The 23984-nt window shown below is 35.8% G+C and overlaps 1 protein-coding gene across 1 annotated transcript in view; it reads left to right on the forward strand.

Annotated features, from left to right (window-relative positions):
* Window positions 1–306: 306 nt before the first annotated feature.
* The window catches only part of LOC150106680 (uncharacterized), a 118033-nt gene continuing 94355 nt past the window's right edge, over window positions 307–23984 (forward strand). Inside the window, exons 1-2 of the mRNA XM_090393277.1 lie at window positions 307–481; window positions 2543–3057. Coding sequence (XP_090249403.1) covers window positions 2571–3057 — 487 coding nt within the window. The 5' untranslated portion in view covers window positions 307–481; window positions 2543–2570. The remainder of the gene's footprint in view (window positions 482–2542; window positions 3058–23984) is intronic.

The raw sequence follows: 23984 nt of genomic DNA on the forward strand, positions 1-23984 counted from the left end.
TAAAAAAAATGAAATAAAATAAAAACACCTTGACATTTCTGCGATGTTTTCAGTAGGGATGAGCAGACGATGACTGTCCTATTATTCTAAATGCCATCAAACAATTTTCCGTCTCCCGAGCCAAACTAGAGGGTAATTTTTCTTGTAGAGGTCACACTGGTGACCTGGGTGGGTGCTGTTACAGTAACACGTCATCAACGGCGTACAGTAACTACGGCGATATCAGTGGTAAGGCCAAAGAGCTTTCTCCCACATCAGGATGTGCGCTAGGAACCTCGCGTCTTCCCGTAGCCCGTGTGAGCTCACCAAACCACTTCCCATTTTCCACCACTCCGAGCCGGCGATTGTTGTCATTTGTGAAAAGCAACACAGCTACTATTTGACCGAGTGACCCAGCGTTTCAGCGAGCGTCACTTTCACTCCGTTCCTGGAGTTAGCGTTCGGACGGCCACGAGTTTTGTAGCGCTTCACATTTCAACAGGTAAGAATTGCCTTCGGCGCCTTTTTACGGAATTTCGCGTTCATGTGTTAAACGTTGCAAACGAGTCTTAATTCTAGATGATGGTGGTGGAGAATCTCTTAAACTCTGATAGCGGTATCTTTAGGCAATGTCCAGAATAATACCATTATACCTAAAAAAAATGTCGTGTACATATTTAGAGAAAATTAGATGACTGAATAAATAATTTCAATACGTTTTGGAACTCCAGTGAAATCGAAGAAAAAAATATCCCGATTAAATAACATATGCTGTGATAATTTGTAAAAGACATTGAATCAGTCTTGAACGCAGGGATGGGGGAGGAGGAAGAGGTACTAGGAGCAGGGGATATTTCACCATACTTGCAAAACGTGCAGAATAATAAACATAGTTCTTTTGTTGTTGTTATTATTGTGTTGTCGTGGTTTCTAGCAGAGGTGAGCATCATATCACTAATTGAGGAAACCTTCTCCCATTATCTATTTCCCTTCAAAGATTAGGGGGAGGAAATAGTTACTTTTCCCGTAATATTTATCAATCTCTCAATTATAAGTAAAATCTGAAACTCTCAGGAATTGATTTTAACTCCATAGTTGACCCGCCATTTTTATTTTATTTTATTTTTTTTTTACTCCCTCGTTCCCGTACTGACCTTCCCCAACTTGCTCGCTGTGCCGAGAAGGGGAATAACCAGAGAGGGTGGAGCTTACAAAGAAGGTCGGCAGCAAGAAACTAATTAAGATAGACGATAAGAAGGGGTATATCCTGGTAATTTAAGAGGCGCAACGGTAACAGAACACCGCAAAGAAAGGTCTTCCTGCATTTTTTTTCTTGTTTTTTCAAGAACTAGAATAAGAAATTAGTGAACCTCCTAAACACATGGGTTACTTTTTTCTTTAATGTTTGTTTCGTATTGTAGCTATAGATGCTATAGATTAACAAACATTTGACTGTTTTAATGTGAAATATTAAGAAAAGCGTTGTAAGTTAATGAAACTGTTGCACAAATTAATAGTTTAAAGAGTGATACCTTAACGGCACTTTTGTAACAACCCTCATTTCCTTGCCTTCCTCCCACTTCTGATTATAAACAATCTCCATACAACTAAGAAATACTTTAATGGCTACTAAATTAAATTTAAACCAATGAAAGTAATCAATATTTCTTACATTATAAAGCTAATGGGTTATAATTTTTCAAGAGATTATCATTTTTTAAATTTATTCTGAAATGAAATACTCGAAGTGGAAATTGATAGTTATCGGAAACGGTAGTTAGCAATTTCCTTAGAAGCCGTCGGAATTTCCCCACTTCCTCGAGAAGTCCTCGGAACTAAACTAATTTCCAGCTTATAAACTTGTTAGCAATCAACTCTTTCCTCATTATTCAAAGGCAATGCATGACTCTATTCGACTTTTTCTTATTCGTTGCGCAGTCTTTCATACTTCCTCGTACTCTATATAAGACAGTTTAAAAAACAAAATAAAACTATTAAAAAAGACAACCAAATTCAATTTAAAATAAACTTAAAAATGAGGTCTAATGAAACCTATCTCTCTCTCTCTCTCTTAAATACAAGAGCTTCAGACATCAGCGGAAATAAAAATGAATGTGAAGCTCAAGCTTCGATGAACAGTCAGCTAGCGACAGGGTCTGAAGAGAGCGCAACTAAACAATTACTGTTAGAAGGCTTCGAATTGAGCCAGAAAGGAATAGCACGTTTCAGAAGCCAATGGAGCGAAGAAGTGTAGGGGGGGGGGGAGCGTCTGCGTTCTAACGAAGCGTTCCGGAACGCTTCGTTAGAACGCAGCTGGTTCCGATCTATTGAATGTCAATTACCAACGTACTATAGCACAGTTAGGACAAACCACAAGTTACTTAGACATAGAAAATGTCATTTTTTTACGTAATTTTCACTCTGTTTTGAAAACAAATACTTCTCTTACTTTCTTTCGTTTGGTTTTCATATTCATTGAAAAACCGGACGAACATCAATACTACCAATGAGATTCTTTCTTGAATGGGGATATAACCAGCGTAAAATTGTTTCTTGTCCGCAGGTCTCACTTAACAAATCTCCGGAGGTGTATGCCTCCAACTATGGTTGGGGTGGTCCAACCTGACGTGCCTGACAAAGTTCCGAGCCGTGGAGGAGAGCCGTCCCTCGTCGGAGAGAAGACAACCGAAGTTGGCCGTCACTGGAGCGACCTTATAAGGCGTGTTTGCTTGACCAAGTGTAAGGGCGGGGAGGTTGACCCTACAGAGGATACTGTCGGTCCCGATTGTCAAGATGTGGAAAGCTACGTGCAAGCATTGCGGTCTCCATGTCCCACCGTTTATCTGAATCTTAAAAAAAGGTTAACCGAAGCTCGTCCGGCATGGACGCGAGAATTTCTGAGGCTCGACGGTCTTTCGGTGTTGTTGGATTCCTTACATAGACTATGTGAATTGTCCACCCTTCCTGACGTCTGCCTGCAGGTGGAGTGTGCTGGATGCGTGCGCTTAGTTATGGATTCCAGCGTTGGACTGGATTACATCGTGGAAAAGAAAGAATACACCGAGAAGTTGGCCACAGGTGAGTACATACATTTCTTTGGCATTATTCTTATAGTTTTTGTCTTTATGATTGTGTATTTATTTGTTGTGATTCGGTCGTCATTCGATAGGTGGCGCTAAATGTTGAGATACCGATAGATGGCATTGCGTCTCGTGGGTGTAGAATGTTACTAAACCTTGGATACTCAAGATGATTATGCAAATATAATAATTATTACCTTTCGCTATGAAAAACTGCTGATTAGACAAACTGATAAAACTTTGCTTGTCTAGTTTTCCGTTTTGATTTTGTTAAGCAGAAAAAAATTGATTTTGTAATACAAAAAATAATTTTTTGCATTCACTGTTGACTTTCAAGAAACGTTTGGGTGTTGTGAAAGGTTTTTCTTTTTACCTGAACTTACCGAGGATGATATTTACTTAATTAATTAGAGATAATCTTTTTTTTTTCTTTTTTTTTTTTAAATTTCAACAAAAGATTTCGTTTGGCTGACATAATGTTTAAAATTTTCAAATTTTATATTATTTATTAAGAAAAGTCAACTTCAGAGCACCTTCCCATCTCTTCCACTTTTCCTTTTTTTTTCAGGAAAAATGACAAATCTATGTTTTATTTTTCTATTGGATTGGTTTCAATTTGAAAAAATAAACTCATGCCTCGTGTCGGCACCACACAGATTAGCATCTGGTATATTTTACTAGCTGTACTTAACACGTAATTCAATTCAGTGACATACACAGGATGTTTATTCAAAGGGTTAAGAGTCCCCCCCCCCTTTCCCTCTTAAGAAAGGCGTATGCCCTTATTCCAAAGATCACTGCACGAAAAGATACTGATTTTTTTTTTTTTTTGACATTGATATGATACTACACACAAAGAAGTCGTTAAGTTATATACGTGTGTGTGCGTGCGTGCGTGCGTGTGTAGAGTGAGAGAAAGAGGAGAGAGAGAGAGAGAGAGAAAAAAAATGTAAATAGTTAATACCTTCCTCCTCGATCGGTATCGACGATGCCTTGGTTCGAATACCGTCCAGGATCCGAAGAACCTTTATAAAAGCTTTTCAAGTGAAGTTGAGTTATCAGGTCTCATGCAGAGACTGTGGGGTTTTCTTCCACCCTACAATTCGAGCTTTTTCATCCCGCTTAACTGGCCAAAACCAGAGCACACATAATGAACAGACTTAATACACTAGCTCATAGTCTTAGTTGTTTTGGCTATAATTCAGACATAACAACATTCTCTTTGCCGTATCAACGCACATGAATCTTTTCGAAGATTCATGTGCTTTGATATGTATAAAGATACATATCTTTGATATTATAAAGATACTCTGACTTAATATTATATATACGTGTTCAAGATACTCAAGGTACAATAAAGGAATTTTCAAAGTATTCCTTGAATTTCTTTAATCGTTTTCATTTTATTTCAGTGTATAAATGATTCATGTGACGTTTAAGGGACATTTGTTGAAATGAAATTAATAACTCCAATAATAAGGTAAATTGGTGTTTTAGGCAGTTGAAAAAAATAAAACTGTATTAAGTTGGAATTGTGGCCTGGTTTGCAGATGTTCCGCATGCAAAAAATGTACTTAAGAAGTACAAGTGCTAGTAGGTGAGCTATTACGCACATTTGGTACTAAATAGCTCGTAAAGAAGAAGCATTTTAAGTCAACTTGACTGCTATAGTTACCTATGTCCTTAAGGGTCATTCACGTTCGTTGTGTTATTCCTGACAGGATTACCGCACAGGGTCATTAGTATAACAAGGAAGTCGTATTTGGTATCATATGGCTACTTGGGTTAAAGCAACACCGGTAAGTCGTTATGTGAACAAAAGATAGGAAGGATGAACATGATTTCCTTAATTTACATCCCAACGACGGGATGTGTAATAATCGACAATGATGTGTAGTGGTTAGCAATGCGGGCTTAACATAAGGCGTGTTGTTAAGGTCAATTGAGGCCCATTTAATTCTGTCACAAGTTCTGAAACCCTTTTCATCTTTCCAGTTTCTATTCATAAAGAGTTAACGTAATAAAATGAAATGAGAATTACATTTGATTGCTCTTACGATTTCAATGGAAATTCACATATATTCTTATTATACCGTGGCATTCCTCTTAAAGAACTAAAATCATTTTAAATTTCGTTAAAAACATTTATTGAACTTCTGCCTTCATCTTCGCTCCAAGACTGAATAAATTTTGACATTAAACAAAAATTCATAAAATTTATTTACGAAGAATTAACTATATTAGTAGTATGATATATGAAACACATATTTACAGAAGATTAACTATTTGTATATGGCAAGGGTTTTTACTCTTTTTTTTCTGTAAAATCTCCATAATGGATTCCAAATATGCTTCTACAGAATATGCTGTAAACATCGTAAATGTTGATAGATTTACAATATTGGTCTAGCGATAACACTGGCTATTTTTTCCCTAGATACGACCAATTCTCTCTCTCTACATGCGAATTAAATAAATAGCAATGGAAAAAATAAGCATGTATACTTCAAGTTACTACACCTTGTGTTGCATTTTCAGTTGTATCATCCCGAACATTTGAAATTTGCAACCTTAGAAAATTCAAACTCTAGTGACCAGACACAGTATTTTTTCAAGACATTTCATGCCCTCTAATAAATACATGGTGGTGGTGGTGTTACACCGAGGAATGAAAAGTTTCTATAGAATAAAAACTTTCACAAACATTTATGCTCGTAGTGAGACGTTCCGCGATATTTTCGCCATAACCATAGAAAGAGGGAACTTCCGGATCAAAAGTACTTCATTGCGAAATGAAAGCGACTAGACTGAATTAGAGTTCGCAGTTGTCTACCAAAGTTGACTCATCATTTCCCAGAAAAAGTTGAAGGAGATATTAATGACTGAATGAACTTAAAAAAGGTTTGAGAAAGAGAGTGAAAAGGTGTGGTGGTGGTGGGGGGTATTCTTTCCATTGGAATCATTTTAATGGAGATTGCTTACCTTCAAACCATGGCAATAATAATGGCAATTCCTATTCCAATTACAATTCCTTGATTTATGTTTTTATAAGTTTTAAAACTATAAATATCTTCCTGTCGATAGTGAATTGTTTATATTTGCCTTTATTTTCTATGAGTTGCTTTCCATAATTTTCTATAAAAATTGTACGTATTTGCTGGTTACTGATAATCTGCTGAGAAAACTAATTCGCAAACATTAATGCACCTATCATTTATTATTTTCGTCATAATAGGTGCATTTTTATGAAGCGGTTAAGAATAGATGAATCTTAATATTTAAGACTTAGAGGAAAAATTGTTAACAGTTTTAATTTTTATTAAAATAGGGACGGTAAAATGATGGCTACCACTTTACACAAAGATCAAAGGGCACCGGTGATTTTAATCTTTCCTTTAATTTTAATCACACCCAGTGAACGTAATCTCGTACTTCTTGCTTTTTTGTTTAATAAGTAATTGTCGTTAAGCATCATATCTTAATGTCGGGAACCTGCTTGCAATATTACGCTGTACATCTATTTCTCAACTTGTTAAAACCTTTCAATCGCTCGACAGGAGTTCGCTTATTTTAATGTTTGATCTCATCAAATTTCATGCTCGCAGTGTTTAAAATTTGATGAGATTAAACATTGACATTGTATCAAGATAACTCTTCTTAACACGGATACATAAAAAAGTTATCGTCATATTTTCTCCTTAGTTTTTTATGAACCCAGCCAAAATTTTATTAGACATTGACTCGAAAAGAAACCTTATCCCAAGATACGCAAGTTTTGTTTAATCTACGAAAAGTGCAATGACTCCATAAATGCGTAATCTTTTTCTGTTCTTTTTTATGACCTTTCATTTCTAGGCTGCTGCAAAAAGTTGTCGATGATAAATAGAACTAAATTTTATGATGAAATATAATGTCGACCACCGATAAGCTCTGACTGTCAGTATTTGTTTTATTTATGTAATTTTAGACCAGTTATGCATGTACTCTCGCATGCTACTGTGGCTTAAACAGAAGGAATAGAGTGATAAACTCTGTAAAAGAAAACACATCGCTTCCCCATTTTTATTACCTTGTTTCCATTCATGAGCATCCTAAAATAATTAATTAATTTGTCATCCTTTCCTTTCACCTCTTCCTTTCCCTAATTAGAGGTTGCGACATTTTAATGCTACCAGTATGCCACTCCTTATTGCATTACTTCAGTAAAAATTATTTTTTGCCTGTAAATACGTGTTCACAGGACTGTTTCCCTGGGATGAAAAACCGGAATTTCTGTTAGGAAATAAAGCCCATCTCTCTATGAGACTAGCTAACTAAAGATTTTTCGCGTCACATACGGGATTCGAACCCCTGGTCATATTATAGCACGGGAAAATAATCTACTTTTAAAATAAATGTTCGATTAAGAACTAACTAAAATTATATAAAAGAAGTACTCCATAATGAAATAATTTATACAAGTTCGTTTTATAGAAAAGCAGGCGAAGTTATTGTGTCTTTTCAAAAAGAGACGATAAAATTGATCTGCTATCCTGTGCTTATGTAGATTGTGTGCCATTCTGTTATGCACAACCTATATTGAATGATCGTTCTGTAGATTTGACTACAAAGTTCTGTATTTGCAGGCTATAATGGTAGCCAGATTAAATTACCAGCACTTTTCACTTCTCATATTTCTCTGGTTCTTTCTGCTTGCTTGCGAATACAGTGATTACCATTATTCACTTGACAATTAAAACTAATAATAACTTTGAACTGAAGACTAATTCTCGTGTCATATACCAGATACTTCGTCCACCAATCTTTCTATTCTCTTAAATGGATCTCTAAAGTGCCATTTAATTATGAATTACAGAACAGCTTTCACTTCTCATCATCATTTGCTGGACACCATTGTATGGGCTCTAACCTTCTTCAACTTCTGTCAATCTTTCTCGTTCGTTTGATCAAAATCCTCCATTTTTCACTTTCAGAACTTTATCTTCGATGACTCTGTATTCCCATCTCAATTTAGCTCTTCCAATTTTCCTTCAGCGTTTCATCTTCCTTGCATTTCAGATTCAGTTTTTGATCTTTGATGTTAGTAAATAATGGTCATAATCAATATTTGCCCTCTATAGGATCACTATCCATCAAACTGGACAGGTGTCTTGCATCTATTATGAGGGGGGTTTTTGATTAAAGATATTTCTGTCATGATATTTCCAGATCGTTTTATGAATGTTTTTTATGATTAATTATTGTAGTAGCAATTACTACATTTCTTGAAGAAATATGGTAATTTGCTAGTACAATGATGAAGTCATTGGACTCTGCATGGTGTCTATATTTTCCAGTGTTGGGTCTCTATATATCCTCTTGCCTATCTTGGCATTCAAATCATCAGTAATAATTTTTATATCCCTTCTCTGAGCACTCCCAATAGATCTTATCTAAGTCATCATAAAAGAAGTGTTTGTCAACACCATTTTTGCCCCTCAGTTAGAGAATGAATGCAGATAATGCTGTACCTGAAGAACTGTCCTATGGATTAATTCGTAGAGTACAGATTTTAGGTGATTTTGTTTTAAAAATCCATTTTAATATGTTTTATCCTTTTGCTTACAATGAAGCCTGTATCAAACACGTCATATTTCTTTTGACAACTAGAAAATATAACACAATTATTTTCTCTGATTACTTTCCCTGTTCATCTCATTTCTTGTACAGCAGAATGTTAGATATTAGAGGAGTGGTTGAATCGTGCAAGCAACACGGAGGGATTTTACTTTCACTTTTCTTCTCAGATAAAGGGAAACATCCATTCGAGAGCTTTCAACATATTTTTGTTCAAATAACGAAATCATTAAGAAGACTGCGCAATGGCATTACAAAGATGAACGAGTCTAATATTCTGCGTGAATCCTCGAGTGAAAACATTCAGACTTAGCTGCTGTTATTTTGTTATAAAAATAAAGAGGATTTTAAAAATATTTAAACAAACTCCTATATTTTTAGATGAAAGGATGGAGAGTGTTAATTCATTTTTAAACATGAAATTGGATTTTTCGATATCGATGTATTAAAATAATATAATCTAAGCTTTCTTTTTTTAAAAAAAGAGGGTTTTGTTGCATCATTTAAACACGCATGAATTCCCATGAATTCCAAATATTTTTTGATATCTTACGAGAATATTCAACTTCTCATTTCCTCCTAAATCAGTTGTGCGAGAACCTTTCGGTCTCAAGTCTTGTTTATCAGTCTAATCCAGGTTCCTTCCCTTTCAAGCACATGCACCGACTCAAATCTAGGTCCTAGCTTCTTACACCATACCCCCCCCCCCCCACACACACACACTCACATAGGCCAGTTAATCAGGTCCATACTTTCGGATATTCTTCAGTGTTTTTGCTGTGTGTTTCTAGGCTAATTTTTTTCCCCTACTTGCAGGATAAAAAAAACCCTGTTCTACGTATGAGATCAGCTAAGGAACCTTCATTAAAAAAATCTTCCTTTTAATCTATTATTATGAAATAAATAATTTATATCATTTCCTTTCAGAGATGACGGTCGAATTCAGAACGTTTTCTAACCGATGGTGCATTGCAAGTCTCATTGCAATGAGACTTGATGAGACTTGCAATGTGTCTGCAAAAATGCAAAGGCACCTTACAATACTTAAGACTTCTCGTTCATCTACTTCGAGAATCTCTTGTTGAGCTTCTCTTTATTACTTCGAACCAAGTTTCATTTTGAGGTAATTACCGGCATTTTTTGAAGATTCCCGTTAAAAAAAAAGTCTCCCCGAGAGTTTACTGCATTGTCTGAATTATGTTGCTAACCTGTTCAGGGTAATTTCTTTTTTTTTTTTTTTTGTTACTTTAGATAGCAGAAATGATTCCTTTTGTTACTTAAAGCAGTCTCAGTTCAAGCAGAGATAAATAGCCCTTGTAGAAGTCATTAATAGCCATATTGAATTGCGTGTCAGTGTCATTTCCCTTGCACCTATTCTTCCATCAATGTACAATAAAAATCACGAACAGATTAGCTTAAGCTGGGACATTTTCTCATTAAATATTCTGTTGTTTTTCAACAATTTTCATATCTAAAATACAGATCTCAATTCATCCAACATGCAATGGTATGGGATATAAGGAAACCTTTATCACCTTTGTGTTCAATTTCCACTTGTTGTGATATTTTAAGGGCAGAGGTGGAATAGGAAAGAAATCGATCTAAAGTAGTATTAATACAATATATTAGACAGACAACAAAGGACAAAAACAAAAAATAAAAAAAAATCCTAGGCGATCGTGGCACACCGACTCGAATCGAAATCTAATCTACTTTTCCATCTGTAGTTGTCATACTCCTGACAGGAATTAATAAATCTTACTAACATGTGAAGGTTTTCTCTTACAAGGTCTGGCATATCCGTGAGTTGCCGAATAAAAACACGACTACTGAAAGCTACCCGAATGCAGTGTGACTGCTAGCACAAATAAAGGAGTGATGTGGGAGACAGGGAATTTGTCGTCATGGTTACTGATGGAATTTTAAGATAATTATTAACACCAGGAAACTCCAGGATTTGGAGCTGGAGGGGGGGGGCATCTATTGGTGTTAACGAGACTGCCGTAATCTAGAAAGAATGAGTGTGTGAATTCTTTTTAGTTTCTAATTATAATTATGGCCTCCATAAACTAAGACGTCAACGTTGGATACAGAAATAAAACTTTTTTTTAAACATTATTTTCTACTGGTAAAGATAAAAGTAGCAAACAGAGTATTTTAGATCGTTCCCCTTCTAACTTCGCATTCTTGCAACTAAAAATAAAGCTGGATAACAATAGTAGTAACCTGTTACCATAGTAACAGTGATTTCTATGATTACTCTGGTACTGTTCCGAATTTGAATTAAGCATTAACAGTGATTATAAGTAAGATAATTTTTGCTTGGCTTAATTTTCAACCTGGTTATCGTTTTAAAAAAAAGGTTAAAAAACAGTAAAACTATTTTAAGACTTAAGAAACTAGCTTAAGAAAGGATTTTTTTTCGGCTGAGTTACACGCAAAAAAAAAAAAAAAAGAGAAATTCTTAGTATAGCCTAATTTTCTTTTTTTTTGTTCTAATTATCTTCATGCAAGTTCATTTCTTTTTCTCCTTATCTTTAAGAAAAGGCTAATTTTTTAACTTGTTTAACATGAAAAAAAAGATTAATTTTTAGTCTTAGTTGTTTTTTTTTTAAAAACAGTCAATTTTTGCCTATTTATAAAAGACTAAATATCGTAGCCTGATTAACTTCCACAAAGAATTTTAGAAAGAATGTGTGTGTGTGTGTGTGTGTGTGTGTGTGTGTGTGTGTGTGTGTGTGTGTGTGTGTGTGTGTGTGTGTGTGTGTGTGTGTAGTGAGAGAGAGAGATGAATGAAGACAGAGTCAAAGTATACCACAAGTTATATTTAATACATATTTATCCCCCTCCAGGGATTTTTATATAGACTCTTCCAAAAACTGGTTTTTCACTGAAATTACTTTCTCTTCTGTGTATTGCTGGTATTCGGGACATTCATCCGTGAGATGTGAACACGTTTCTGCACTGCTCTCTCTCTCTCTCTCTCTCTCTCTCTCTCTCTCTCTCTCTCTCTCTCTCTCATTAGTGTCGCTATCAGAAATGGTTCTGACTTCATCCGACTGTAACTAATCTTTGTCACGAATTACTCGAGATATTGTGGTCAGGAGGCTGATGTGCAACCCACCTGGTTGCCACGGGCAACTCCTATCTTTTGGGGCCCCACTTATCGCCTTACTGTCCACAAACTGCAACACAGATGAACTTTCACGGCATTCCTACTGCCAGTTTCGCATGCATTTCGTGCATGCAACACAGAGAGGCGCGCATGTGTTTGATGTCATCCCTGTTATCTTCTACTTCCTCCCCTTCTGTCCCCACGTGAGACGATAACAAGCTGTTGACCCACCTCCTCTAGGTGTGCGGGATTTGATAGCGACAAACTCTGCCCTCTTTACCTCAACTGAAGTGCAATAGTACGTGGAATGATAATAATAATAATAATAAATAAAAAAAATGAGACCGCATCAATTCAAAAACCAAAGGGAAAAAAAAAATTAGCGCAAACATTCTTACAATGAACAAGATAAATAAGAAAAAAGAGGGTTGATATGAATGCTAACAAGTGATAAACGGTGAAGTGTAACAGGTGGAAGGTGAAAAAATAAATAAAAAGGTAAGCTTATTGCGATGATTAATGAATAACAAAAAACCACTTTCTTTCTCATAACAGCTAATGAGTGTGCGCTGAAGAATGATCTTCCTCCATATTTTATCGCTACCATGACGACATCAATCAATAAATAAATAGTAAAGGAAGCTACCAAAAATGGTTCGCTCAATTAGAAAAAAAAAATTGCCTTAAGATGTGAATAATGTTTATGATAACATTGACAGAGTCATCATCAGTGGTTCTAACAAGCGCTTAAGCGAACTCATTGTTGTCATAGCAACGTAGAAGTATATCACATCCGTCTTAGACAAAGTTTATTATGTAGAAAGACCAATTGCGTAATACCGAATGGATTAATAAAAGGACATCGAAATTTCCTAGATTTGTATTTAATTATTGTTCCTACACTAAAGTACAGTATATCTATATTTAGACCATGGAACATATTAAATGCTTGTTTTCAACAATACAGAAATGTCTTAAATGTTTGAAAAGTCGTATGTTTTGGAAAGCTATAACAGTATTAATTTTGCATCTGTATGAATAGTTTTATATTATAGTAGGAAGTGCAGGTTATTCGAATTAAATCCTACATACGCATCAGAATAGTTTGTTTCAGTCATCCAAAATGGAACACATTTACTCACTTTGAGTGAACCCCATTATTATCAAACCGGTATCTAAAACATTGTGATTATCTTCACAACTGTATTAAAAACTATCTGAATTAAGTGTCTTGAAGATATTAAAAATAGACATGCAACATAATAAAGGGAAAACATACACACATATAGCATAACATCTTTAATAAGTTGTCAGCTGCTGTGGAAATGTCTAGTCAGTTCATAGTATTGAGCAAGAAGCCAAAGGCAAACATGTGACAGACCACTCTCAATATTGGTGACAAGTTCTAGAAATTATTCATCTGATATTTTCACCACATGTTTATTTAGTATCATTTCGTTACTTTGTTAATTCTTATCAATCATCATTATTTTTAAACATCGAGATTAAATCAGTGTACCATTTAAACAAAAATATCATTTTTTTAAAAGTGTGAACAATATTACAGAATGAATTCTCCAATTTCTTACATTTAATTAGAACGTTCTTCAAAATTTGACTGTTGCATCTGGAACATTCTGTATTCAGACTAGACTAGCGGTAGCCATTGCTCACTTATACAAGTTGTACAAGGTCAATGCTGAGTCAATATCTTATTTTTCAGATATTCGTGATGATCTTTGGCAAAGCTGTAAATAGATGGAGACTTAATTCCGCACTAGTACAATAACAAAAAAAAAGATGGTTATTCTAGAAATAAAAAATAGCAAGAAACATTCTAGATTTGAAAACCTGCCAAGTTAATAATCCATGATCGAGTGACTGAGAAACACTGTCCTATTGTTGTTGGGATTCTCATTATGTTGTTCTTTTTAAGAGGATTGCTATCGTCCATAATGGTAGTACTGCATCTGTGTTTCGTTTTAGTCAAGTCTAAATTAGCGCCGTTTGTTATAAATGCATTTCTTTAGGTTTATTTTTTGTTTTACTTAGGTATCGCTTACAGTATCCTTATGGATTTACTTCAAAACGGTTTACCACTCCATGAGATAGTGTCCGTATGAAAAAATTCTCACGCCCTATTCCATAAATTCCAAAACCCTCCTGATAGGCCCATATTTTTTTGATAAGAAGATGATATTTTTTTAAAAATTCCACGCTGTTATAGTTCGCCCACCGTTTGTAGGTCTCTGCTTGGCGTCTTGCCAAGAATAGTCGACTCATGCTGAAGGTAAGAAAGAAATGAAGGACGTACAAATTGGTCGCCAACACGCGAAATCACGTGCTTTATAGGTAAAATTTCCCAACTGTTATACAAGCAACATAGTTAACTACAATAATCATAAAAGAGAAGCTAATTTTCCGACCTGTAATAATAAACAACTCATCCCACAATACGGACTGATTACCCTATTATCAGAATAGATTCTCCTTTTTCTGACATGCGCAGAAGTGTCGAAGGATCTCTAATCGGTGGGCGAACTATATCGTGATCGCCGATTCTATACCGCATTACGAAAATCTGGAGTTCATGGATCGATCTTAATTCAGAACGTCACCCTTGACCTCATTGAGGAACTTCCGTAGGTACGACACAGTACTCCATGGTTAGAAAGAGACTTGGGCTTGAATGTTTTCTAGGATGCGAAGACCTTTATAAGGGCTTTTTAAATGAAGGCGAGTTACCCAGTCTCATTCGATGATCGCCAAGTTTTTTCCTCCTTTTTAACAAAATCTCCCTTTTTAAAAAATATCCAGATACGGATCCTTTAAAGACGCAAGGAACTTTTTAAGGATATTTTTTTGGCCCAGGTTAAGTCATATAGTCTCTTGCCACCTGTCTCGTAGCGCAAACTGACAAATCTGCCCAAGAACAGATGCTACTGACAAGCATAACACATGGTCACATCACAATCTTTGTTGACCCACCATAGATCGAACCGACCACGTTCGTGGCAAACAGTTCCCGGATATTAATCCTTTACAGATTAGTAGTGCTAGCGACCAGTTAATAACGTAGTTAAATTATACACAATATCAACAACAATGTAGGAGCGTTTTGTCGAATTTTAAAATGGTAAAAAAAAAAAAAAAAAAAAAAAAGTGGAGCGCTTTAACTCGGAAACATGAATGTACAAACACGAATTTTGCTTTAATATGTATAAGTAATGAATACTTATATATAATTATTATATATGGGCTCGTTTTCTCACATCGTGAAGCTGGTAAGAATATTAATAATCTAGTACAGCATGATAACGCCCTCTGTTTTTTGCTGGAAAGAAGAGGAACGACACTGTTTCATAAACATAACACACATTATCAAAAATAATTCAGAAATTATGGATAAGACTAAGACGAGTGTGAAGTTTTATGTACTGAAGTGCACAGAACTTCCAGTGGAATTTTCTACGGATGGAGATAATGAAGTGAATCACGCAACTTAAACCGTATGTTGCTATCGAGATAAATTTTAATAATCGTCTCTCTCTCTCTCTCTCTCTCTCACTCACACGAAATTTCCTTTCCTTTAAGATTTCCTTTGAACTGGATCACACACACAGACAAATATACATAGATTTTCACATATTCTCTGGACTTTGTCTCTCTACAGAACACCTAATAATGACAAATCTCCTCATTCATTTCGTATCACTGACAAAATATGCAAGGTACCTACAGTATCATTATCCTATATAAATATTTTAATAAAAATAAATAAAAATAAATAGAAGGCTTAGAGGCGTGAATACCATAGGAATTTTAACTTTGTTTCAAAATAGTCGATTATTTTCTTTGCTAAAATACGTCACATTTCGCAAATTTTTCAATAATTCTGTTTTTAAGAGTACAGTATTATGATAATAAGTTATTTATTACTGAACCCATTAGAATACTCGAACAACGCGACAATAGTCCTAAAATAAGTATTTCAATTGTAGATTAGCGCGGAACTAGCCCTCTATATGAAGAAACACCGATGCCTAGTAGCTTGGAAGCTCAAGTTCAATAAAGCGCGTCTGTTGGTTCTCCTGGAAGATGTGTGCAAAGACTTGCTCCGTTAATACAAAGGGAAACGAAAATAATCTACACTAGAATACTTCATATTTTAGGACTGTTGCCATGTTTTGCTCAGGTATTCTCGTTACATGACATGAAATAGTATTTAGAACTTTTTTTTTTAATCAGATAATGCTGAAACTATGAGGACCGAAGTTTATATATATATATATATATATATATATATACATATATATATATATCCTGTAACTACTGCGTGTGTTTTCTAATCCTAGTGTGATGAAGATGATGGAATCAAATGCTTTTCACTGATGAAATGAACGAGTATATTAGTTAGATTGATAGAAACAATTAATCAAACCGAACAAGTCCATCGAGATGAAGAAACTGGAAACGCAACGGTTACTTTTCGGAGCACTGAAGTTATGCCTTTTAGAAAAAAATTCAGATGAAATCATGGGCATTTGCTATCACGAAAGGATTAACTGTCATGCAGTGATATAAGACTAGAAAATAGCACATTTTTAGGTATCACCACTCAGTTTTCATTCCACGTAATGTTCTGAACATCTTTTGTAAAATTTTTGCGCCTTGTTGCCCTTTCTTTATTCCCTAAATTGCACATGTGTTACCTCCACGTACGTATAGATCCGAGCAACAGTTACTGCCTTTGAGTTTACTTTTTTTTCTTCCCCTCTTTACCTATAAGAAGAGCTCTGTATTCTCAGAACGTCTTGAGACACTCGGAGCGAATGAGTCATCATTTTCCTGAGGCCCCTGTCGGTTTTAAGAAGTGTGAAGTGTGGTATTTGTGTAACGCACTGGGATGCCTCTTTCGCTTGACGACACACCCTTTCTTTTCTTACGGTGACAGGACCCAGCCTTTTAAAACGAGTTGTCCCGTCCCTTTGACCGCCAAGTCTGGTGATCTATGCGTTGTTTACATACCTCCGGGCATCCTTATCTTCTTGAACAGCGGTGACAACCTTGAGATATTGTAATACGGCGGGTTCGCCAGTGAATCTATCCGGAGACAGGCACAATTACAACATACTATTGTATAGTAGGCTGAAAATTAGGCAAACAGGAAAAGAAAAGCATAAAAAGTCAAGAGTGTAGGGAATGTAGCGCCACCTAGTGAAAGGTGAACGCATCTAGTTATTATTATTATCATTATTGGTAGTCATGATTTAGTATCTTGTTTACTTCTCAGAATGTTTGCAATAGTTATAGTTATTTATTTTATTTTGTATTATTTTTATATTTGTCCAGAGGTTCTAGAACCTGTATCATTTTTAAGTTATTTTGCTTATTTACTTAATAATCAATTCTGTGACCTTCTTATCATCAATAATTTTGTTTTCAATAATTCAAAACATTTCAGTTGAGTTTTTCGTTTTGATTCTAATTGACAAACATATCTACTTACATAATATGCAAGGTAAGAGAATGTGTTCATAATTTGTAATGAATAAATGAATGGAATTTTTGCTCCATTCTTGTGTGCGGACTGTAAACCTATCACCCTGGATACTTTTTTTTTAAAAGATGCTTAGTATATCTGATGTGCAAAATCCCAGCTGTATCATAGCAGCTGTGAACACCATTGCAGCGTGGGAAACGTCTTCTGACGAGAGGCTGTGAATGGGAGAGGAAAAGGCTCACATGTCTAGGATACGATTATTATCTTGTGATCGTATTGGATAACATCTATATATAACCATCTGTCTCCATCTCCATCTATCACTGCACTTTATCCAGCAGTATTTGTTACATAGATTACCGTGGTTTGTCTATTTAACAGTGATTATTATTCTTTATTATCTCAAAAACCTCCGTGATTAACTATGGTAAAATATCCACACACACAAGTGTACATCATTGAAATGGAGCAGTTAAAAAAAAAAAAAATTACAAACCTACAATTTTTCTGATTTGGAGAGGGGGAGTTATGGGGGGAGGGATGAAAGTTCCCATTTATCGGGAAGTGTACTTCTTTTATAATCATATTGCTTTCAATGTTTCGTTGCTAGGTGGCATCCAGTAATAATCATACTCAGTAAGAAATTGAAAATGTCTTAATGTTTTAACGGAATTCCGTTATGCTATTTTGGAGTGTTGGTACGGTAAATGAATAAAAATCGAGATACATTTCAATAGTGTGAGCTATTTGTGGAATAAATGGCAATAATAAGGATGAATAATTAAAACATTTTCATTCTAAAATCCATATTTTCATTTCCTTCAATTTCTTTCAGTATATATGTGGAGGAAATAAGATTATTCCTTCTATAAACACTGGTTTTCATCTCTGATTACAAACAAACAAACAATGAATATTAACATTCCAGAGAACTTTATTAACAATCCCATTTGTATGAGCACAACTTCAAAAGAAAGTATACAAGCTTTTGAATCTGAATATTCTTGATTTCTGAGTCAGGAATGTCAAATAATCACTTGTTATAATCGAAAGGAAGCAACACTTAGATTAACTATCTAAGTGTATTAAATATATTCGTTAAGGCTATATTAATACAGAAACAGAAAATATGGCGACCAAGTAACGTCATTCGATATATTCCTCCGCATCAAACTCCTCTAACTCACTAATTTCAAGGTTTTAGGTAACGCTACGAAGACATATAAAAAAGACTGAAGATTGATTTTTTTTAAAACACTTGCATTTTGTACTCTTTTCTTCCACCACCGTCTATACACACACACACACACACGCACGCATGCGCGCATACACGGATTTTTTTTAACACTTAAACAGCATTCGTTATGCTTCCCCGACCTTTTTGCCACTAACGAAAATCGTTGAACCTTAGGGTGCGACTTTATTTCTGAGAAGACGTAGAAGTCAAAGAGGTCTGATGAGTGTACGAAGTGTCGCAAATTTTGTCATCGTACTTATTTGTCTATGAATGATGACCCAAGTAGTGACTTTTGTGCTGAAGTATTCTCGTGTTGCAATAACCAGTCACTTGAAGTACATGATGAGGCGGAATTTTAAGATGTTTGAGCCAGTTTTTGTGATGCGAAACGAGAAGGTCAAAGAAGTCACTCTGCCTTATTATGTCATCTTCAAGACTCTCCAGACCTCTTTAAAACAATACAATGGTATCCACGATGCTTTTTCATCTTTTTTTGTAACAAAAAATTCCCCATAGGATTTAAGAATGTAGAAGCAGAACTGTATGTGAGTGCTGTGCAAAAAAAAAAAAAAAAAAAAAAGCGCAATAAAAGCAGAATATGTCATCTAATTGATCACGCAATTTCTTGAATGCTACTAGAAGGGGAGGGAGATATTACTTTAGGATACGATTCTTACCTTAGGGTTCACCCCAAAATTGAGGAGCTAAGTTTGGAATATCAGGAATGAATATTAGAATTATGTATATTTTTCTCGATAATCAAATAGCGTTGAAGTAATGCTTCTAGGTTTCCATGGCAACATTAGACATGCACCTCATTAGTAAGGTGCACGTGAAGGAGCACTTTCTCACGTTCTGCGTTTAAGTCCAACACGCTGCAAATATGTGAACCGTGCTTTCAACTGGGTGGACGCATTTAAAAAGCGACTGGGAAATTAGAAACATGCTGACTCTTGTAAAATTTTTAGTTTTTGATGAAATACATGTTCATGACTTTATGAAACTGTACGAGTTAAATTCCCTATGTGGTGTGTAGGCGATTTTGATTATGACTTAAATCGAATATCCGAATATCCAGATAATTCGAATATCCTCGTTCTGTCTTATAACGAGTGGGGAGGAGGGAAAAGAAGAAGAAGAAAAAGAATCAGATCAGTAGAGCTAACTCTAATGATAATATATTTAGTTCCACCCCAAAATTTCGTAAACTGCCCACCTGGAGTCCTTTCATTGTTGTGAATGACGTCATAATATCGTACACTTTCCCTGAGGCAATCCCCAACTTTCTCCCTTATTCTGACAGAACCCAACTTGCTGGATAACTGATGGACGCCCTCGTTATCTGGTGCACGTCATTTGCTTCCTAATTCCACGATTAAGGCGAAAGTTCATCCGTGTCTCCGTTTGTTTGGCATCTGCCATTTTTCCGTGCATGTCTTGAAAGTCTTTTATCACTGTGCAAGTCATTAAAAGCACTCACTTTTATTTGACGGGGGTCTTCGTGCACGCTATGAGGGAGAAGAAGAACTGCTGTTTGTCCATTAAGTTCGCCAGAAATTATTAAAGTAAATACTTCTGCATGACTGGTCCCGAACGAGTTCATTTAAATGCACTTCGTGTTTGTGGCTTCCAAAAGCTGACTGTTGAAAGTCTCAAGTTTGTTGACATGACCACGTCGTGGAGGCAACAAATGCCATTTACTACGCAGGAGTCTTCTCTTTTGGGAACATCCAAGTGTGATGATTTGATGCCTTTTAAGTAGGTCACTTCTCCGCAAGCCTTTGCGTTCTAACGAATGATGACGTCGGCAGGGTCCAGTCGAAACTTTCGTGTGAATATTGAAAGAAATGTGACTGAAATGAGGAAATCGTTGCGATTGCATAGAAAAACGAATCTTAGAAAACTTCTACTGCGGTTGTTATTGTTCAGGACGATTAAGCTGAGGTTCAATTCAATGCACAAGTGCTTTGTACTGAAGTGTGTGTGTGTGGAGGGGGAAACGGTCACTCAACACCTGTTCACAGCTGAAAAACAAGTGTCCTTCTGTCTTTGCTACATACATCTTTTTCAAGTATTTGTAGAGAGTGAAGCAGTACGTACTTAATTCAAACTTTAAACTGCTTTAGAACATTGCAATAATATTTTAAAGTATTTGAATATTATTAGAAACAAATATCTTTAAATATTATTACAGTTTTTTTGAAGCAATCAGTTTGCCAATACTGATTTTTTAAAAATAGCAACGAAAGATTGTGTTTATGTTAGCTCTCTTCAAAATGTGGCGTATACATCTCATGCTATCAAACACTGTGGTATGACAGTGTACAGACTGAAAAAAAAAAAAAAAAAAGGGAAAAAAAGGATTGCTAAAATTATTCAGAGGGTTTCGTTGATTTGGCTTTTGATTCCTAAAAAATTCTGATCTCTAAATGCAAGGAGCGGTACTGAAATAATTTCTTTTCTCTTTTTTTCTGTCGATTCGAGCACGGTTGAAAGTGGACAGTATCAGTCCGTATGTTTCTCTTCGTTGAATGGCACTGCGATCGGTCACACAAGCGCATCACATAAATAATTCAAAATGCTGTCTGTTATGAATACTTGATGTCTTGCTTGTGGACGTTTTTTGAAGAGAGGTGCTACAATCATATCAGAAGAGTTCGACTCATATGGAACATGAACTAAGTCCTTCTTCATAACAATGCCCGACCTAACTAATTTACGCATAAGGATACAATTGCAATATTTGGCTGGACTCATCCCCAACTCCTGGGTTTGGCATCTTCTCACTACTACCTGTTGCGTCCACTGAAGGAGTAAGCTATTTTGCAGAAAACGAAGAGGAGCTGAAACAAGCTACTGCGAAAATATTGTTACGGCTCCGACGTCGGAGTAAAAGTTTTAAGGCGATCTGCTTACAAGGTTTCATTTAGCGACAGCAACTTAAGTGTATGGAGAATGACGAGATTTTGAAAAATGACAGAATGCTCGCAAAAAATGAGGAATTAATTCTTGTGAAAGCTATTGTTAAATAAGTTATATTTTCCAGGAAAAAAGTAGAGACATTACTTTCGTACTCTTATGATTAATGAGTATTCATATCCTCATATCAGCATAATTTAAGTAAAATGTAAGAACACTTCTTGTCTAAATGATTACATTACTTTATTTTCTTGACAAAAAGATATAGGTTCACTCTTAGGATCTTTTTTTTTTTTTCAACTTTCGGGCAAGTTTAAATTTTCATTTAAACTTGCCCGAAAACTTACACTACGGACGCAGTCAAAAATGGCACTGTTGAAAGTCTTGGCTAGTGGCTGCCAAGTAAACAAAACTCTGGATCCCAACGGAAAACAACAAATGGAAAACGTTTTAGGGGAAATGAGATGTATAGCATTCACATCTTTTAGACATCTACTTCTGTGATCTGTCACTTTTAGCACAATCTATAACCGCAAGTAACACTCACCATTCTCAATCCAGCTTTGAACTCAATGGACTAATTTCTACTCTTCATTCATTTTTACAGCATCAGAATCTTCCATAATGATCATTATTCAGTAACTGTAGTCTGCAATCATTTGAAGCAAATATCAGCAATAATCTCGTCTATACAGCCATTTCTTCACTCACTGAACTGTGTACTCCTCCTCATACACATTCTCATTTCTTCTTCTTCCTTTACGTATTAGGCCTAGTGACCCGTCACGATTCGAAATCGAAAATTCCATGGAATGGGTCGGTCAATCCTTATTCCCAGAATGTCCTATATCTGTAGATGCGTGTGTTCACGGGTGCCGGTTTGCCTGTTTTGGGGGACGAAAACCCCGAGTTTCCGAGTGATAAAGAGACCAGTAAAGGTTCCTCACGTCACAGACGGGAATCGAACTTAGGTCTTTCCGACCAAAGAGTTTCGTCTGTACTGAGTGAGCTACGGAGGCTCACTTTCTCATATCTACTTACTTTATATAACCCGGAAAGTGACGGTGACAAAGCGGCTGATCCCATGGATGATGGAGGAGATGCTTCAAAGAAACTAGCCGCTCAGACTATTATATAACAATATACTAACCTGAAGGTGAGTTAGTCGGTCTCACATAGAGGAAGGTTGTAAGATTTTTCGGCCCGGAAACTTGGGTTTTTCATCTCGCAAAAACGAGCAGACCAGCCTAAGCATCAACAATTCACTGGTCTCATAGTTTTAGTCGCATCGGTCTTAATTGCAAAACAGCATCACCAACATCAAAAAACAATATACTCTAAACTACTTTTTTTACGCGAGACTGTCTGTGAATATTTGGACTATGAAGGATAATAACAACGATATCATCAGTCATTAGTTCATATATGACCAACAACAAGTGTGATTTGGCATTAGTTTTGCCCCCAAGTCAACGATACCAATGCGAGAAGTTAATCAAAAATAAAGGTTTGTGTCTCATGAATATTAAGCTACAATAACGATGCCTAATACATCTAGTCAGATAACCTAAATGCCAATCGTTTTGATTGGCAGATAGAGGAGATGCTCTGGCTTCTTTCCCACTAGCCAGTACTTTAAAATTAGCGACTGCAAAACCTGAACCTGAACTTTCGTGGTTAGTATGGCTGCTTCATACTTGTTGTAGATAAGACGCATTCAGATAAAATCAACCACGAAAGTTTGCGAGGGCACTGGCAAGTTCATAAATACTCATGTTTGTGTTAGATTTTCCTGGATCATTATTTTTTTTTTCTTTCTTTCTTATTTTTCCATAATCGTTTCGCATGTTTTTATCGCAAGCTTCCGTGTTGGAAAAAAAAAAAAAGAATCGATGTGAAGTATTCTTCCATTTGAATATTTGGTAGGCGTGTATGCCAATCTCACGGAAACTATGAAAAAAGGGGGAAAATTAAAATAAGGCAAATTATTGTAAATAGCCTCGCCATTGTTAGGAAGAACATTCTATTGTTCTTATCTAGTGAAATATTTTCTTTCCTGACTTCTCACTTCTTCTCTTGGCATCCCAACCTTTCCAGGTGGATGCGCAACGCTACTACACACACACCTTGACCTTGGAGTTGCTGGAACACTCTATGATTCATCTGTTGGAGCTGGCATAATAATGAAGAGGAAGAAGATAAAGTCGATATAATTAATCCGTGACCCTAAACGCCCTTCATAGAAGAATTCGTGACTCATGAAGTCTTTGCAGTGCTAAGTTAGCCAGAGAAAGTGCTTTGTAAATAAGATATAATCTTTTGTCTTTCAGATTAACTGTGTAAACTTCTATGTCATAATGAAAGGAGTGATCCACAATGGTTGCCCTGTTGCAATGAAAGGGGCTGTTATTAGAAGCTGACAACAATACGCGAATAGATTATTGCTGTTATATAACCATCTGTATGAAGACGCAGTGTTTTGTTAAAAATACATCTGAGATGAAATAAAATAAAATTTTGCTCTTTTCTAACCGC

Source organism: Typopeltis vanoorti, chromosome 5 (assembly GCF_054136105.1).
Source record: "Typopeltis vanoorti isolate ZY-2024b chromosome 5, IOZ_Tvanoo_1.0, whole genome shotgun sequence".
Classification (NCBI taxonomy): domain Eukaryota; kingdom Metazoa; phylum Arthropoda; class Arachnida; order Uropygi; family Thelyphonidae; genus Typopeltis; species Typopeltis vanoorti.